The sequence below is a fragment of the Mytilus galloprovincialis genome, chromosome 7 (genome assembly GCF_965363235.1).
Source record: "Mytilus galloprovincialis chromosome 7, xbMytGall1.hap1.1, whole genome shotgun sequence".
NCBI classification, from domain to species: Eukaryota; Metazoa; Mollusca; class Bivalvia; order Mytilida; family Mytilidae; genus Mytilus; species Mytilus galloprovincialis.
The window spans coordinates 36,816,665-36,837,891 of record NC_134844.1 but is presented as its reverse complement, the minus strand read 5'-3'; the positions used below and the strand labels follow the sequence as shown (position 1 = coordinate 36,837,891).

General features: G+C 29.4%; 1 protein-coding gene across 16 annotated transcripts in view; it reads left to right on the top strand.

The window, feature by feature from the left end:
• The window catches only part of LOC143082890 (epidermal growth factor receptor kinase substrate 8-like), a 76,804-nt gene that overhangs the window by 51,437 nt on the left and 4,140 nt on the right, over positions 1-21,227 (top strand). For 15 of the 16 annotated variants that reach the window (XM_076258860.1, XM_076258861.1, XM_076258859.1 and 12 more), the window contains 5 exons: positions 3,504-3,594; positions 15,713-16,174; positions 18,529-18,691; positions 19,124-19,259; positions 19,718-19,856. In XM_076258860.1, coding sequence (XP_076114975.1) covers positions 3,504-3,594; positions 15,713-16,174; positions 18,529-18,691; positions 19,124-19,259; positions 19,718-19,856 — 991 coding nt within the window. Of the gene's footprint in view, positions 1-3,503; positions 3,595-15,712; positions 16,175-18,528; positions 18,692-19,123; positions 19,260-19,717; positions 19,857-20,407; positions 20,458-21,227 lie in introns of all 16 variants that reach the window. The other variant, XM_076258863.1, reaches the window with a different exon arrangement.

Sequence of the window (21,227 nt, the reverse complement as noted above, 5' to 3'; positions counted from 1 at the left end):
TAATTTTTTGTGAAACTTCCAGTGTCTATGCTTAATGTAGTTCTGTCTTTTAAACCTTTTAGATTTCGTGATTTTTTTATGAACGTGTGATAACACTTTTAGCAGAAACACTTTTAATAGTTCTATTTTACTTATTAAAAAATAATACCACAAACTGCAAATTAAAAATTCTACATTATTTGACTCTAAGTTTGTTTTCTCTAATTAGACTTCATCTGTATTTAAATAACTTTTATAGGAGAATTAATAGTGGTACAGGAAAATGTCTGAATAAATGATGTGAGGGTTTTAAAGAGCCGTTGTTATCTTCAGAAGAATATATTTTTGTGCTTGTATGAAAGTTGAAATTTGATACATTTTCCATGTTTTATCACTAGAGTCAGAGTTATAAACTTATTTTTTATAATTTTTTTTCCAGTATATCTTACCAAGAACCCTTCAAGTAGCCCCTCACTGATATAGAAAATGATTGCGAGTAAATTACATTTTTACATGGGGATTTATATATATATTGTATGGTGTTTTTATACTTAATCATTTTAGAATCTTATAAGTTCCATCACCCGGTTTAAAGAAATATTTTTATCAATAGTAAGATGAGGCTAACACAATTATAGTTTAAAATTTTTTATAAGATGAATGCCAAGAAAATACTGTTACCTTAAAGATAAAAGATAAGAATTCCTTGAAAAGGAGAGAAAATAATTGAAACATTTTGGGATATATCATATATATATAATTATTTATTTATTTAATGTAAAATATTTATAAATAACACAATATACATATAAATGTTTTGTAAGCAAAGAAGCCAGTAAAAACTTCAAATCTTAACAAAGAAAACTTTCAAACACACCATGCCCAAAGTTAGGTTGAAACTTGTCAGGGAATTGAAGTAAACAACATTGTTCAATGTTGAAATAGAATATATATATATGGGCTTTATTCATTTGCACATGTACACAGATATACATTTCATAATTTTGTCACTAAACAGTTATAATCATTTTTGATAGGATTTTTGAGAATAAATACATTTGGAAATATTTTTTTGGCTTCTCCTTTATGCTGTTGAAAAGTTTAATTTGTGGTCATTCTGATGGGACTTTTAAAATTTAGAAAAGCATGAATATGTACTATAAAAAATATTTATGCGGTGTACTTCTTGATCTCATTGGGCAGATCTCTCTCTATTTATAATAATATATTCCGAATATTAACTAATCATGTGGAAAGGTTATCATGTCTATACTTGAGGAATGTACAAGTCATATAAAATGGAAAACCCAACTGATTTTTATATACAGACTCATTTTTTCCTGACTATAATCCTACCTCTATAACATTTTTTATTTCACTTTATTTTCTTTGTAATTCAGTTTCTATGAAGCTAATAAAGGTATTTTGAGTTGCTGTCTTAACTAATATTATATATTTTGTGGTTTGGGTTACTTATATAAGCATGTAAAACACTGCACATACTAAATATTTACTAATAGTCAGAACTGTATAAGCTGCACTTGTTTTTTGATTGGACATTTAGTTATAGATTTTAGAGATGCTTATTAATTATATATTTAAAATTTTACAAAAATTTGCACATGCAAAGAATTTCATATGCAATATATTTTTTAGATTTATCATTTTACAGAAATTCTTGAGATTTAGACAATACATTTAGGAATTTCCAATAAACAAAATAATGAATTATAAGAAAATGTCTCAATCATGAAATGAAATGTGCTAGTAAAGAAAATAATTGATAAAATGTAATGTTTTAAGATGTATGTTGCATGACAAGGTTATAAGGTGTCATGCAAGGTCAAACTATATTTTGGTTACATGTACCAAATTTTAGTTATGAATTAGATCAATCAGAATTTAATGCTTTGCCATTAAGTGTCTTTATGGTGTCATTTACCTGATAATGAACAAGTTTCCAAATTGGTACCTTGTCAAGACCTCTATGAACTTATTTTCAGACATTTTGATAATCTCAAAAAGTGATCACTTGTGAAGGTAGAAGATGAAAACAATCTTTTCTTTTCAAGAGTGTCTGTCTGGCATTTGTTATTTTTCATGTTCTCATCTCGCCGACTATGTGAGCCGATGTGCTTTTTATGATAAGGTAAATATATCTAGTGGAGGAAAATGACAATTAGATCATTTAATATGTAGTTGTTCTGATAAGGGAAGTGTCGATTTAAAACATTTACCTCATTTTCAAGGTTGCATGAATCCAAGATATTGAACCAATTTTATTGAGATTAGTTTTTCTCTGCCTGTGGCAGTGGCCACCTTATCTTAGCTATTTTGTATCAAGTTTGAGTATGAATGTGTATCTAATGTTCCAATTTGAATAGAACCTTGATCAGTTTCTCTTGTACCAATCATACCTAATCTCGCAAGGGGAATCTAAATGTCTTTATATCGTCAGTTCCTTAATCACTACTTGTATCATATAAGTTTCTACATTATCTGGTTCACAGTAGTCAACTGATTTTGGCCTCATTCTTCAGGTTCAGCAATTTTCTTGAAATGTTCTGTTAAATGTTCGAGTAATAACAATTGGATCATATATTGGCTGTGTGACAGGGGTAATCTGGCCTTGGTTTAGTCATTCACATTTCATCCTCATGTTACAATCTTGATATCCAGTAACTGAATGTTGAGGAATAAATAACCTTTATTGCCAACCATTCAGTATAGATTTTCTCATTGTTGAAGGCTGTCCAATTGTCATTTATTGCTTACATCCACTTCATTTGAACTTTGGTGGATAATTGTCTCATTGGCAATCATACCACATTTCCTTATTATTAAATGATCATATATTTGTTTAGGTGTACATGTTTAGAGAAGCAGATATCCAATATCCATATATGCTAAAAGTAATAAAAATAAATATCTATTTTTTCAAGATATATTAAAAATATTGATCGTAGAAAAGAGGCTTACTATGCTCAGGGGAATGACATTATAAAGTTTTAATAATATGACAGAATTAAAAAGAATATGTAATTCAGCATGTAGATATCAGACAATATTTATCAGTGTTATGGAGGTCATGCATTGCTTTAATATTGTCATAGTTATAAAGCTGCATATTGGATTTTTGATTTAATATCAATACTTTGCTAATTTTATTGTTGTAATATAAACAATATTTACTGTAACTTTAATGGTTATTTAGTAATTGAGAATATTTATTTGGAATTCAAACTTAAAATAAGAAACTCAGCGCATTGAATAGTAAAGATTTTTTTTATTTTCCTGAAAAAAAGGAGATTGTCAATTTATCCTTTACCATGAAAAACTTGAATGTGAGTATATATAAAAGAAAAAGAAACTAGTTAACGAGCAAATATAGCCGGGTTTGATAGACTTTAGATGGCTGCATTTGATGACCTTTCCTTTTTATCAATAACAATATTTGTTCCGCTACCTTTTAATTTATTTTTATATTCAATACAAAAATTTAATCTTTTTTTTTGCAATTTCAGAATGGTGGACGAAGAGGATCTATTGGTGGATATAGTGGAAACATTAACCAATCAAATCACATCCCTGTTGCACCTCCACCGCCACGCAAAGGTGATTACTTTTGAAAACATTCCATGTTTTATAAATGCAATTAATGGACATACTTTTCAGGTTACCTGGATATTAGTTGCATATATAGTTATCATGAAGGGTATCTGTTCCTTCTTGACGATTTCAGTATCAATTTTCTGAAGAAAAAAAAAACTAAATTATTACAGACTTATCTCCCTGTAGTGTTATTTACCACCTAATGTTTAATATAAAGTTTTCATGGTTGTGAAAGATTTTTTTTTTCAAATAATTGATTTTTATATAATATATAATAGCTGCTTAGGGAAAGAAATTAAGTGAAATAAACAATCAATTCTTGTCATTAAAATCTACAATTATACTAATTATACCTTAAAGGTATCCAGCTAATTATTTAAATGTTTGGAGTTGGTATTTTTGAAAGTTTTCATTGCTCCCATATTTATCCTTATTTATCAATTAGGAGTAAAATCTTTTAGATTGCATAGATGGTAAACTAAATATTTTTTTTTCAAATAACGTTTATATGTTTTTATATTTTTGTTATATTTTATATCAAAATCAAAATTCTTTATTCATTTTGTATATGAGTTGTAAGCTTTACTTTTCTATAAAAGGCATAATAATATTCTTATAAACGGTTCCTAACATTTTTTTTTTATAACCGTAGCATTTAAGTACGCAAACACTAACTACCATTAGAGAAATACTATCAATCTGATAAATTCCAATGATTTAACAAATACTGAATCATGTTTATGATTAAAATTTAAATCAAATCATGTTTATGATCATAAAGAAGTCCATATACAATCTATAAATATTACATATCATTTATATAGATATTTATAAACAGATACTGCTGTGACGTATTGATTAAGATTAATAATATAAACATATCATTGTTAAAAGTGTGTGTTCAGATGTAATCATGATTCATTAATTATGATTCACTAACCAAGTGTACATATACTAAACATTCACTTTCAATAGAATAGGATTTAGATTGTTCTCCCTGATGGAGGGGAAATTGGTGTACGATATAATTTATTCAAAAGGATAATAATTTTTTTGTGAAATAACATTTGAATAGAATTATTTTGAAATATGAGAAATCTGTAAAACTTTAAGTATTAAAAATTTATAAAAGCATTTATTTAGTGATTGAGTTGAAAAATTGAATAAATAAAATTACACATGCTTTATGTCTAAACATAATCCTTACTTCAATATTACTTTTGCCTAAATGTAGAAATTTATCTATCTGTGGAGTATGTAAAGTTTTGTTTATGCCGGTAATTGTTACAGTGTTTTTTTCAGGAGTACAAACCAAAATGTATTCTTCTACCTACATTGAGTAGGGTAAACATCATTATAGACACAAATTTAATCTATACTACCTATTGGACAAATCAGCAAAATGCTATTAAAAAATAGAGCAAATTGCATAAAAATAAGATAAATTAAATATTCATGATAGCATGAAAAAAGGCTATACTGTAAATAAACAGAATTATATAACATCCTAAATGAGGGATTTGATAGTGCTAATGATATAGTAATAATAGCAGATAACAAATTATCATGTTTTTATAAGATATTGAATTAGTACAAGTTATTGGATATATTAATTGTTGTAATAATTACTCCAACGAGGGTTACAGGGATTCTCACACACTGTGATATTTTTGTTAGTAGTTCTGTTTGAGATTTAGATAATTTTTATATAGTTGTCTGTTATTCAGAAATCATTTGTACATTTTTCATAGGAAGAAATATTTGATTTTGATATTTCAAGGTTTGATGAATGCTAGATTCTTATATATATTTGGCTTTGAGTTAAATACTTTTAAATGAAAAATAAGAAATAAAGATTTAATAGATATCAAAACAGGCTTTGGGAGAAGATATGATTGCAGCTCATTAAAACTTTTTTAACACCCAAAGAATAAACCAAATTCCTGTCAAGTAAACTGAATCTTTCCAAAGATGAAACGTTTTATAGATATATATGAAATGGTTGTATATATGTATTTGTCTCTATAAATATTAATATATGCATATTCATATTACATAACAAAATATAATATTATTGTTAAATCTGCACAACCAGATTGAGCAAAAAAAGAGTTTATTAATTTGTGAAGGTTGGTGAAGAGGATATGTTTGAGATGCCCCATAAGTCATTGAGAATTTATGATGAAAGTCCTTATATAGATGTCACTGACAGTTGATTTGTGATGCCCCAAGGTCATTAAGATTGATAAGTTTAATTCAGTAAGTCAACTGTTCTAACTAACTTACCAAAAGCTAAAGAGAAAAAATATTTCAATAGGAGCTTATTAGAGATTTCTATCTTAAAGTTATTCAGATATACTAACTGTTGTACACTGTAAAAGTTCTTGCACCTTTATAGTTTTTCCTCTGTATTCTCCAATTGTACATAGTTTAGTTTTCCTTTAAAAAAGGAACTAATAATTGTACATATATATTAATATACACACCACTGGGTATTTGGCCAGTTAAACACTGGGGTTTGTATATGTCATACTAACCGTACCTTTAAATTCCCGTACTAACGAACAGAATAACAAAGTTTCAGAAATTTATATATTTTGGTTTATATTGGTTAATATATTGTCTTACAAGCATGAATTTGTGAAGTAAATATACTTTGGAAATATATTGAAAGGACAAAACTTTATGTTAATATGGTCTGATGAATTGGACCATATTAAAAAAGTGATACAAAATTTTGTCTTTCTACATACAGTTTCAAATTATAGCACTTTTTGTCCTTTACTAATATTAAACATATTTAACAACCAATTACAGCAAATTTATATGTGATATCATGTCTTATAGTTCTTAAGGAATTATTCTGTTGGAATAAGAACTTAAACTGTTGGACATGGTTTAACTATGACTGTGACAACATAATTTTTCATCAAAAGACATTGAGATAATATTGAAACATTTTAGTTTGGAATCATGACAGAAAATGAGGTCAGAAACATCATTATTTTAATGATGTATTGATTACAAAAAAAATTAATTGTCACATTCATAGATGGCAAGGATAATACCTCAAAACATAGAGGCTGTTGCAATTTATTTTACGCTTTTTTATTGCATTATTTAGATAATCCCTAAAATGCTGGAAAAAAAATCAAATTATTGGCTAACTAATATTAAGTTATAAATAACCGATAATATATATGTTTGTTAAACGTATATTGAAAAGTTTTTCTATGCAACAGCCTCATATTTGCATGTCACACAATATATACTTTAGACAAAGTCACAATTGCTTGCAATATTTCATGTCATTTCTGTAATGATCTAAAATGTATATAAGACAAGTTGGACATTACAGAATTGATCTTCTATAGCATTAAAATAATACATATACTTTATTCTTTACTGTTTATTAACCTCTCTGAATTATTTCATGCACTTCCTAAATCTTTATTAACATTGGCAATGGGAATGCACAGTTTTAGTGATCATATTTGCACACACATATATCATGTATATACATATATATGGTAAAAGATTAACAAAATGAAATATTTTAGTCTTGACTTCTATTCATAGCAGATTTAGATGTTAGCTTCAATTTTCACTTCATGTTACAAGCAAAACTAGGAAAACAATATTTAAAGGTGTATATTAATTAAAGAACCGATTAACAGACTTATACCAGCATTTCAAAAGATTCAGCATGACACTTTAATTTCTCAGCTCTTTCAGTTTAAAAATTTTGCATGCTTGCTGTCCCTTTTCTGGTTATGCCACTTCCTGCCAGTTACAAAGACTTATGGGATATATTACCCAGCATTCCTCTTCACTTTCCTGTGAATTATTGCTGTAAATGGTTGTGAAATGTTATTGTATATTTATTTCACACTTATTCATATATTTGTAATACATTATTTTACCATGAATTAAAATATTATATGTATGGAATAAACATGTTTTATAGTTCTTGTTCATTAGCCATTGGAAGAGATGTTGATTTTAAGCCATCTGTTTCTAAGCATTCTCTAAATAAAGTTACTTTGACAAAAAAGTTTGTTGATGTGACAAAGACATAGTGCATGTCTTTACTCTTATTTGCTGTGGTATAGTAAGAGCTGATATGGTTAGATGAATTAGAATTCTCTTGTTCTGCAGGTGGGGATTATACTGGTTGTCCTCTCTCCTTCATAAAATTGTGTCAGGTAGTTCAATTACAGCTTCCAGAAACATAGTAGAAAGTGCCTTATGATCATCCTGTACTGTATGATGCATTTTCATATATGTCATTCCTGTTAACTGATCACTTGTGTATTAATATACATAATGGCAATTGTAATTTTGTCACATATTCTCAAAAATTATAAATCAGAGCTTCTGGAAAGTAGGTATAGGGCTTTATTTGAGCATGTTCTACTGTTGGATGTGTTTTCATATCCATTGCTTGTCAACAACCTTTTTACTGAATATTTTCATATAGCATATAGGTATGATATTGACCAGTAGCTCACATTGTAAGTTGTTGCGCATATTCCCCTTGAAACAAATTATAGGAGAGTATATAGGAATTTGTTTGTCAATCTGTCCTTCAATTTGTCTAATTGAATTGTAATTGCAGTAACTTAAAGGCAGGGTACTGATGAAATGGATCACAATTGTAAGACATAACCTAAGATGTCCTAATGGCTAAATGATTATTATCCCAGTCTTCAACTCAATTGGAAGATTATCAAATTTGATTACTTCAATGTTGCAATATCTATTATATAGTAACAGTCTCTTGTAAAGTCAGCTCCTTGTAAACATCCAGATGGATATTGACGGAATTTAAAATAGTTGTAGAACACTACCTGAGTATTTAGCTCCATTCCTCATTGTCAAAGTGGAGATAATTGAATTTACTTGCTTTAATATTGCAATGTGTGATTAAAGTCTGATTCACTTTACTTGTTTAGGAGTTGTTGTTCTTAATAAATAGGAAAACGTCTTTTTCTGAAGTTTCAGTGCCATAATGTCTGAAAAATCAATCCAATACTTTTCAGAATCTAATATGCTGTAACTGATAAAAAAAAAATGGATGTTATGTTTGATAGAGACGATTTTCGCTTTTGCAGTTTTTGCAGTTTTTAGTTGTTTCTATACAATGACTTATGAACTGTTCAGCAAATGCTTTTCAGAATTTATTATGCTTTGACTGATTACAATATGCAAATCAGGTGACCATTTAAACTTTGACCGTTCAAGACATATGATTCTCAGAAAAAGTAAAAAATGGAGACAGAATGTGGCAGACCAAAAAGCCTTTGAAAGAGCCATACATTATAACACGCCAATTTCATTCGTACAAGCTGTCTTCTTTAAGTTCATCAAATATTATTACCTTCAAAATACAGTAAACCAGGTTTGCTACCATATTGACAGTTCATTTCTTTTTTATGTCTAAAATATTTTGTCAGCTGAATGTTTGTTTTGGCTCACATGTGACAAGTGTTGTAGAATTGTAGTAATTATTAAAGGTACCCATTTGTCTGAGCCAGATGCGCATTTCGACAAGAAATGTCTCTCTGGTGATGGTCATGACCAAAATATTTGAAAATCCAAGGCTTATTGAACATATATAATAAAGAGCTTATAAACCAAAAATTGAGAAAAAAAGTGTAACCAAATTCGTCAAGCTTTGCATGAGGTAGATGTATGCCTTTATTTAATGTAGGCAACTATGTTTTGTGTATGGAATTATTTTAAAGTCTACTTGTCTCCCAGAGAAAATAATTTCATAATAAAAGGCATAAATGCATACTCGGTGAAGCAGGTTTGAAGTTCCAACATGCACACTTTCGAAATACAATGTATTAATGGTAAGAAACTAAAATGAATATTTTCATGGGTTTTTGTGCTGCTGATTTTAAGAAATAACGTCAGTGATCTCATACATACATATTATATTCAAACCGGCAAATAACGGGTCACCATTGGGACCTACGAAAAGTGGCATTGAAGAGAGGTGACCTTTGCATACCTTTACTGTGTGACAAGAAGAGGGTAACCTGAAAAAAACAGGATTTCCCTTAAAAGAGTTGACCTTGAAAGAAGGTTTTACTATTATATTAACCTAATTTGCAGTTCGATAGATGATACTTTGTAGAATAAGGGAATGGTATGTATTTGGTTTCAATTAATTCTAGGTCAACCATTTATCTCTCCCCTATGATATCAAACACACAGTATACCCTGTACGACCATTTTTAGATTTTTAGAAATTTTGTACTCTGACCTTTCCGTTTTTCAAGAAAAAATAGTTTCAATGAGTAGAAAATGTCTATCCAGATTTCTTGAAAGGGGGTTATAATTCCTTCAAACAGTTAATGTTCCACTTTTTGGACTATTTAGTTAAAATTCAGATAAATCAAGAAAAACATGAGATACTTATTTTTTGGCGGACAAAGGGGCACCCTCTATGCCCCTTTATTACACATTTAAAAAAAAATATATATATACTATCACTCCTTTTAATGGATTAAATGATCAACTTTAACTTAGACAAAGTGAGAGATAGCAATATACCAATAGGGAACAAAAAAATACTCTCATAAATGTTACCATCTCCTTTTCCTATCTTTCTTACAAATTAAGCTCAGTGTTGGATGTGCATGGTATGTAATCAGTATCTTTCAGAAATTTGATTTTCAGTAGTTTTAATGGTCAGATATGCTAAACATATATTTGCTGTTAATAATATCGCTATAAATTCCAATATAATGATAACAATCAATTACAAATAATTCATGCATTACTGTTCAAAATATATAATTAACTCATCATCCCAGTAGTCAACACCGTGGCAACACTACGGTGTTGACATGAATATTAATTTTATGGTAATTTTTATAAATTTACTGTTTGCAAAGGTATGAATTATTTGAAATACTAAGGATTCTCTTATCAAAGGCACATATAGCTACAGCCGTATTTTGCACAACCTTTTTGGAATTCTGGGTCATCAATGAAGGTCTTCAACTTTGTACTTGTTTGGCTTATTAATTATTTTGATCTGAGCGTCACGGATAAGTCTTACGTAGACGAAACGCGCGTCTTGTATATTAAATTATAATCCTGGTACCTTTGATAACTTTTTACAATTAAAGATAAGGTAGGAATGCCAATCCTCTTTCATGTAAATACTGATAATTACTTAAACACAAACAGTCTTGAAATAAAACTATGTATGTGATTTTAATCTATTTTTTGTGCAATTTGCACATTTCTTTATTGGTGCGAGAAAAATATTTCTCCTTACTAGTGAAAAATCTGTTCTCGGCAAAGAATTTAAATTTAATTATGATGTCAAATTTTCTATTATTTCTTCTGAATTTTCTTTTCGAATCCTCCTCTTTCGTGTCTATGTTCCGGACCATATGAGTATTTGGACCATACGCGTATGGTCATGACCATATGCGTATACTCATATGGTCCGACCATACGCGTATGGTCCGACCGTACGCGTATGGTCGGACCATATGGGTATATATACTGGTTTGGTTATTAACGGACCGGACCATATGAGTATTTGGACCATTTGTAGATACGGTTGGTCTTTGAATAAAGCTGAATTAAGATTTGAAATTGAATTGTTAGCTAGACATACATATTCAAGTTTAGTTTCACCTTCTATCATGTAGCTATTATTTCCTAGGTATTTGCCGAGTGCATTACCTTGTAGATAGAGGAATTTAACATGTGTTAGATTCAGCAATATTTCATTTAAGGCATTCATACTAAGATTGAGTATTTGAAGACTTTGCGGTGATGGAACTGATTTTCTAGTTGGAAATACTACATTGAAATTGTTTGTAAAACGTAGTTCACGTATAGACGTATTTAACAACATTGCATTAACTTCTTCCCACGGAAAAGTATTCTCAGTTTGAGCTGTTTCCCAAACATCTTTCATGTCTAAAACCTCGATTTGTGTCATTGCCAAACTCGAAACCATATTAACCATCATAAACTGGTCAAGTTTATAGTCAGAATAACCACTAAGGTCTAGTTTTAATACTTTCAACTTTGACAGTCGAGATAATGCACCAGATTTAACGTAAGTTACGGCACATTTTTGTATATCTATATGAGTTAAATGAGGTGTGTGTTTAAAGGAATCGTTGAAAAGAGATAGGCGGCCACACGTATCAAACTTTAATGAGTGTAAGTTTTGGAGTGAAGCATACCCTGGTCCCAGGCATTGTACATTTTTGAAAACGCGCCTTCCAACATCAACATCAAGTTCTATTTTTTCGAGATTAACTAAATGAGCAATTGTCAAATCTGGAAAAATGCAAATACGGGGATAGGAATACACATTGTTGTTTTGAATAGACAGCCGTATGAGTGATTTTAGAGGTTTAAAACATCCAGCAGGAACTTGCCGAGTATTATAACTCAGTTTGTTTTTGTTGAGGTTGAGATACTGCAGGTTTTCTAGTCCTGTAAATGTTTGTTTATTTATTGATTCCAAGTTGTTGAATGATAAATCCAGTACGGAAAGATTAATCAAATATTCAAAAGTATTATTGGCTATTTCTCGGGATTTGCTGGTCATAACTGGACTTTTATTAAGTTTAAGATGCCTCAGGTTAATAAGTCCTTTAAATGATTGCTTGCTTATCCTTGATAGTATGTTGTGTGATAGATCCAAAACTGAAAGACTGGTCATTCCATCTAAGGTGTTGTTTTGTATTGATTTAATAAAGTTATTATTGAGTTTAAGGTGCTGCAAATTTTGAATTCCAACAAATGTTTGTCTGTTGATAGATGTTAATCTGTTGAATGATATATCCAAAAAAGTCAAATTTTTCAAATGTTCAAATGTTGCATTTGGTATCTCCTTGATTAAGTTACCTTCTAAATCAATGTAAACAGCTTCTGATGGTAAATCAGGGATGTTTGTCAGATTTTATGTGAACACTCAATGTGTAACTTTCCTTTTGTGTAAAATTTCGCACATGGAAAAGTCAGTTTTAAATTGCTCAAATTACTTCTTGTTATTTCTAAACAGAAAACGCTGCTCAACAAGATAATCAATATAAACATAGTAAATGGGGTTTGGTCCATCGTTTCTTTATTCTTACCTCCCCGTAAAAGATTATAACTGCAATATTAATTCAAATAAACAATTACATATAGAAAAAAAAATGGGTACAATAACAAGACAAATTACTATTACAACAAAGAAAAAACAAAATGACCTATGGACACACTAAAGACAAAGCACATAAACAAAAATAAAAAAAACTAGAATACAAAGAATGGCCCAAGCACATAACACAATGGCGGAATGTATAAATACCGAGTCACGCCAGAAGTATATTATAAAAATGAACTAAACAGTAAAGGTTAAAAATATACAAAGACAAATAAAAAAGAACACTATAACATATAATTAAGATGATAACCATGTCTTATCCCAGGACTAGATTACCTTAGCCGTATTTGGCACAACATTTTGGAATTTTGGGTCCTCAATGCTCTTCAACTTTGTACTTGTTTGGCTTTATAAATATTTTGATTTGAGCGTCACTGATGAGTCCTTTGTAGACGAAATGCACGTCTGGCGTATTAAATTATAATCCTGGTACCTATCAGTACATAGAACGTATACTTCAAGACCATCATAAATTATTTGTGAAGTTGATGCGAATTGTTTATCAACAAGGTATTGGTATTTTCCGATGAACTTTGTTTTAAGACAAAAAAGATGAAAACAGTTTTAACGAGCATTTATTAAGTCTAGATATTTGGAACTACAGATACAGAATAATGAGGGCCCTCATGGGGTTTTTGATTATGTTATGACTTGGCCGTTTTTTTAATGATTATTTGATTATTAAGCCAAATATTTCATGATTATTTGATTACCTAGGACTGTATTTTTAGTTTATGATTATTTGATTACTAAAGATAAGCAAATATTTAATGATTATGTGATTATATTGGCAAAAAAATGGTGATTATGTGATTACTAGGACCCCCCCCCCATGAGGGGCCTCAATAATAAGTGCGAAATATCCTTCTGTGAGGTCTCTAATAGCAGGTCTTATTTCATAAAGGTTTCACGTGTAATGATATTGTCTTATTTAAGATTCAGTTTGTTATTCATGTGCCTTATAGTTTTAATCTTGTTCATCCTTTCACTGTATAAATTAAACTTTACACAGTTATTGGACATTCGTAGGTGTGTATTTCTTTTTACAAATCGGTCGCTCGTTCCTGCTTTTTTTCTCTATGGAGTAATATGAACAAAGGGATCATATTACTAGCCCATGTGCTATTAAGTGATTCTATTTACGCATGTCTGAATTGGCAGAACTCGTAAGTTATGTTTTTTTTCTCAATTTCATTTAGTTTAATTTAATATACTACAACTTATGTTAATTCTCCGGGGCCTAACATAATTGTCAGTTAAGCAAAAACATAAAGAAGTTATGATTGTCTTGTTGTAGAGGATTAATAACACTAACGGTAACATTTTTCTGGCACGAGATGCGCATTTCGACAATAAATGTCTCTTCAAAGGGAACAAACATGACCTCAATGTAACCCTTATTAATTTTAGTTTTGATGTGTTTCTCATAAGAAAATATATTTTAGTAAGATGTCTACAGTACGAAATAACAAGTGACAAACTGCCGTATTTGTATGCCAATTTAAAAACCAATTCATGTATTCATTTGTTAACTACGTGTAATGATAAAAACATTTCCGTTAAGATTTGTTTTTCTTGATATTGTTTTCGAAAGCTTACAATATTGTGGTTTTTCATTATCTGTGTGGTACTCACTTTGGTGTAAACAATATTTTATAATGAAATCTACAAATTACAATATATATTCACATTCACAAAAAGGATTCAGAAATAAGCAACAAGCGCGTTTGTTAATATACACATGATATATAACTTCGAATTGAAATGTGCAACGAGTTACAAATTTCAAAAAGGCTTATATACAGCATTAGAATAGAAATTTCGTTGTTCGTGGCCGTAGAATTTCCTTATTCAAATTACATTAGATAAGATGTGTTCTTTCTATTTTGATCATAACTTGAGAATGATCTTTAGCAAAAAGGCTCGTGTACTACATTATACAGTTTAGCCTTTTATGCTAATGCAAAAGAAGCACATGCTGATTTACTGCTTGGTCGAAGATTTCTTCGAGCATTATTCTTAAAACATGTAATCACATTTTAACCTAATTTGAAAAAATCATGAAAAATTGTCTTACGTTTTTGATAACCAGCTGGTTTTATTAATCATCAGATATTTTTTTTATATTTACTTCTATGAGGTTTGTATCCTGTTATTTGAAGTGTTTGAGGAAATTTTAAAGCAAGTGGTGTTTATTATTGGATATATTTGAATAAAGTATTTAATTTTAAGAATCTGGATAACGAAAGACATCTTTTAAAAACAGAATGAGAAAGATAGTTTATTGTTGAATATACTTGAAAATTTATGTAAATAAACTCATTATAGATACTAGGATTAAATTTTGTATTAACGCCAGACGCGCGTTTCGATTCGAAGTATCCATTTAGGTTATAAAAACGTTAAAACGTTTAAAGCTTTAAAGTATTAGCATTACTAACCAAAAACGAAAGGAATTATTGAAAACATGTTATTTAATTTGTAATGAACTGTATAGTTAGTTTTACAAATTAACCGTGGTTTTTTTCTTTTGAAATATTTCGCCGGTATTTAAATGCCAACATGGTATTAAAAAGGGTAATGAAAACAATTGGCAGACAAAAGTTAGTGTTGCTGTGTTTTGGATGAATTGAATTTACAGATAAGAGCTACAGCGTTTCTAATAATTCAAAGCACAAATTAAACAATGGATTTTATTATCTTAGTGTTTGCTTGATGGGTTGATATGCAATATGTTTAGGAACAAGACCTTAGAACTTAACATCTAAATAGCACATGTTTTCAAACGTGGAAAATCTTCCCTCTCCTGTTATATAATTAAAAAAAACACACACACAAAAATAAAAAACGCACAATTTATACCTCATATATCTTCATATGCATATGTATAAAAATTATGCCTAAACCTGATTCATCTTTCAGATGAACAGGAGTTTGTACGTGAAATAAAACCAACCCGCCATATAAGAAATGACAGCGATGGACGAAGTGATGGAAGTGACCTTTATCGTAAAGGGAGACGACAGGACAAAAGATCAAGTTCTAGTGATCCCTATGGAAGCCGTGATGACACGCCTGATAGTAGTGATGCGGATAATTTTTCAGGTAGTTATGATGGAAGCATTGAGGACAGAGTTGAAAGGCGTCGATCTAATAATAAAAGGAACGAGCGTCAAACAAGTATTAAACCGGCATTAAAAAATAGAAATAGTGGTGAATTAAAACGTGCTGGCGAATCCAGAGGATATCAAAATCGTAGTTTTGAAGAAGAACCAAATCGCCACAGAACTCGAACTCCGCCTCCACCACCATCATTCGTCCCGCCGCCGCCGCCAGAAAATAGACCACCATCGGCTAGCAAAAAGTATAACCAACCTGGCCAAGGTAAACTTTTAAGTTTCACTATATATATATGGACCGCTTGTAAAGGCGACTATACATATTACATGTTATACTTCTTTACAATCCTCGAAACCTTTAAAAGTAAGTTTGACATATTGCTCATTCTGGAAGACCCTTCCTTTTAACTCTTCTTTGAAAAATAACTATTTATATCTGGGTCTAAATATTGATGGTTACACTACATTGACGTTTTCAATTCACCTTGTCCAATTAGCCAATCATTTGAGCTCATGTTTTCACTTGGCGTTCGTCGTCGTCAGACTTGGGGTAATTGTAATTGTAATCGTTAATCAGCTGTAATTGATTACAATTTTTCAAGTAATCATTGTAATCATTAATCAGCCAAAAATCTGATTACATGTAATTTAATTTAATCAATTACTTTTCAAAATACCCTGTAATCCTGATTATTTTATGATTACATTCTGATTACAATGGAAAAAAATCTTAAACTGTGTTTATGGTCAATAAATGAACCTTTTTGTTATTCTTATTTAATTACTAATAATATTTAACATGTTAAGATAGTTTGGTTTACTTTTTTTTATAAAGCATGATAATTGGTTTGTATACTTCAGTAAAAAATAAACTGTTACAGTATTGAAAAGTCATCAATGGCCTAAGTAAAAGATATTGTACATATATTCACAATAAAAAAATTTACATATATATATTTGATAATAACTGTTATATTCAAGTAATACTTTTCTTTAACTCTTAATTATAATCTTTTGTTAATGTTGTGTTTTTTTGTCAACTTTGAATTGACAGGTAGGTAACCAATTAAGGTTTGTTTTTGTTGCAATTACCAATTGAGTATAGCTGTAGGACAATATATATGGTAAAAGATAAATCAGAAATGTGATCATTTATCTAATTAGCACAAAATTAATTAAAAGTTGGACAAATATCTTGTTTAAAATTAGCAAATTTTTATTTGTATGTATTTGGACTTGACATGTAAAATGCAATGATTTTTAGTACTTGTATTTTGTTTACAATTTGATTAAACTGGTATCTTTATTTTATCCATATTTTAACTTCCATAAACTGCACTTTGAAACAAATATAAATTAAAGTCTAGAATAGGTCAGAAGACACACAGCAAACTCTTTTTATAAAGCTATATTCAATTAAAGTCAAAATAATTCAGAGATCAATGATGATAAAGTGCAATGGGTCATAACCAGTGACACAATGTTCATGGATGTATGAAGTGAACTTTTGTGGTTTATTAAATAGATGAAGTTTGAAGTTATCATTTTGTAATATAGCAAACAAAATACTTTCTAAACAATGCTATATATATACATACAATTTTTTTTTTAGATTCATTGTAATCAGATGTAATCATGATTACTTTGCAAATGTAATCATTAATTTAATCAGACACTTTCAGAAATGATGTAATCATTAATTAAATTTAATCGTACAAATGACAAAGTAATTGTAATTTAATCAATTACATTGAAAGTAATCGGACCCATCTCTGGTCGTCGTTAACTTTTTAAAACAAAATTCTCGTAGCATTCATATTGTGTTTTATATCTCAGCTAAGCACCCAACATAGTTTCTATGAATTAAAATAGAAGATATTTGGGTATGAAATTAAGTATCTAACATATCGAAATTTTTAAAACATTTTTATATCTTTCCATGTCTAGAAAATAATCGTATTTATTCACAAAATTGATACCGCTTGAAACAAATGTCATGTCCTATTGTAATTATAGAAGTAAATGGTTAGGCAACGACATGTGTTCATTCGTATGTACTTTACGATCACCGGTACACTATGAGATATAATGGTGTGCGTTGGTCTTCGTCATAACATGCATTTAAATCAACTAGTATTGTAGAACAAAAACTATTGAATTTTATATGAGATATTTCCTATAATTTTCCTTAATATTAATTGAATAATCATTCTCGTTTTTTTGCAGGTGTATAATATGCTTTTGTCTTTGTCAGTTTTGTAGCATCTGTATCAGTGTTGAAAAGCTGTGATTCGTATGACATAAATAAGAGAGAAAAATAAACAAAAATCAGTCACAACTTTGATTATAAGAAAAACGACAAAATTAGAAAACTGAATAGCAACGTGGCATACACCTTTCATACATTATATAATTGTCTACTGACTGATTATAGCACCATTTTGTTTTATATTTAGCAACCACAAAATCTCCTGATATCTTTCTGAGAAAACCCACATTAAACTAGAAGGTAACATTTTATTATATTTAAAATAAAAATCATACAAAATGTCAACTATCGACTCTTAGATTTAATGTGTAGTCGAGTTTCCACATTACACAGCTATGTTTATTTTACAGCAAACAAACGACAACAAGACCAGTTACACAATGAATTGTCCCAAAGATTATCAGGAAAGCCAGCCGTGAAGAGTAAACCTCAAAATCCGAACGTGTATCTGTCTACAAAGTCATCAGCCAAAGAAGTCGTTGAATGGTTATATTCGAAATCCTTTTCTCAAAAGTATGTTTTTGTTTCAATTAAATCGATTTATGACTAGTGAACAGCGGTGTACTTCTACTGTTGCCTTTATTTATATATCTTATTTGTTAAGTGCTGAAATTTTTGACTTTCGTTACTGTGATTACACGTCATAGTAATTTAACTGTATCATTACTTTCAAAGAAAAGAAGTTGTATGGTCATTACATGACACTATCTTGTCCCAACATAGAGAAATGAATCACAGGTAATCATTGTCTTACCTGTCCATGGTCTCTTCCAGGGGACCATTCAATCTTTTAGAAAACAGATTCTGTATTTACTTTCATTTCTTAGACTTTGTATTGTTTCACCTGGCATATTTTGTAATTTTTAAGATGATATAACGGCCACGATTTATATTTTCGATTAACTCCCTTTAGTGCTTACAGTGCTTTGATTATTTAATTTTCAGGTGCATTGATGTGTTAAGAGGATATAATGGCCATGATTTACTAAGAATGAAGATGAAGGATCTGGAAAGGTTGATAAATCATGATGAAGCACAAAGATTAGATGGTCATCTTACACTTCAGAAAAATATGTCAGGAGTATGTGTTTATATCTATAGACGAAAAACAATATAATAGCATTTTACGTTAAAAATTTGCATAAATATTTATATACTCATTAAAAATTGAACAGGAAGAGTTCTTAGTGTAAGTTATTGGTCAGTATTAAGGCCTTTGTTTTTTTATATCATTTAGAACATGCTCTCTGTTGATAAATTTATAAATTATTAAGAAACTTTAAAAGAACTTGGCAATTTTGTTTATGCCCTTACGGTGATGTAACTCTCACATATTTGGTTTTTAGCTTTCCTAATGAAGTTTAAAGCAAGCAATTCGGACTCACACACAAAAAGTGAAACACCAAAACTCGTTTGACATTAGTTTTATGGAATGCAAATATGTCAATTCATTTTTAAGTAGTAATCATCTTACTTGATTTTGAAAAAAACAACTTTTATATAGCTATAACTAATCATTTTTATGTAAATTATACACAGTATAAAACACAGGGTCCAAAAGAACTCCAAGCAATATTACAGCAAAGGAAACAGAAGGCAGACACACACGATGATGATGTTGGTCGACCGCCTAGTTTTGCCCCAGAGTCACCTGATTATTCTGATGATAATTCCGAAGGTAAGGTGCTTGGCTTTCTTAGCTTTAGATGATTTATATTAAACTTGCTTCAGCTTTTCAAAAATGCGAGATTATAAAATATAAAGGTAATATTTTTGTTTATCCTGGAAAATATTTACAGCATAGATTGCTAATTTCAGCTAGTATTCACAATTGATATTTTCTGCATCACTTGTAAAGCACATTCATAGTATGACCATTATACGTTGCTGATGAAATCGTCAGCCATACAATTTAGTATATTTAAATTGTGCATAGAAATATATCGTTTAATTTATATTATACTGAATTTTAAAGAAGACAGTTGTTCTGAACTCAAGGTTTTGTGTATTAGAGAACTGTTCATTCTTCCAATATTTATATACGTACTATGAAAATGATTTTTACTTTAAAGTAGAAATATGTAATGTAATGGACATACACATTTGTTTAAATTACTTTTTTGGGGTAGAAAATCAATGACGGAGATAAATGACAGTGATTAAATATAGCTCTTTTAATTTATAAACTATGTGAAATGGATACTGTGTATTATTATATTTTATTTACAGTCCAAGGAATTACAGATGATTTAGACAATATGCTTAGCAATTATTAAATGGTAAATTTCTGTTCACCAATATACACGTGTTCTGCTTTAAATTATATTCTTTCTATATCATTTGCTTAATCTAACAAATATTGTTACACTATAATGTATCAAATTATTATAAGAGACGAGGAGAGTGTAAAATCTTATTTTTAATTTCCATTTTATGAATAAAATATTGTACTAATATTTCGATATGTGTACAATTTATAAATAATAGTATACATTAGTCTTATGTGTAGATAGACATCATGTTATTAAAGCAATATCATTTAAAAGTTGATTCGATATTGCTTATAATGAAACAATATGATTGTTTGATTGGGGAGTTTTTTTTAAAAGATCTGACAACAATGTTTTTAAAATAAATATTATAAATTTCAGTGTAAAAAAAGCATCAACTTACACTTAGATCTTTTTGTCCAAATTTTTACTATTATTGTGTACAAGTAGCATACAGTTCAGGTACCGAACAACAAGTGAAGACAAAATGTGTATGATTATCGAGCATCCATTTCGAAATTTTTTACATATACAGGATAATCATTTATTTTTTTCATTTTTTTCATATTTTTTATTGGTACATTAATCTCTTCACATTGAATATTTATTTATATGTTTTTTCACATACAACACCTGAAATAATGAATGCAATGTTTATAGACCTTAAAAATTAGTTATCTAGTTATCAAAAGTACCAGGATTAGAATTTTATACGCCAGACGCGCGTTTCGTCTACATAAGACTCATCATTCTAGCATGTTTTATATCTGGACAACAGT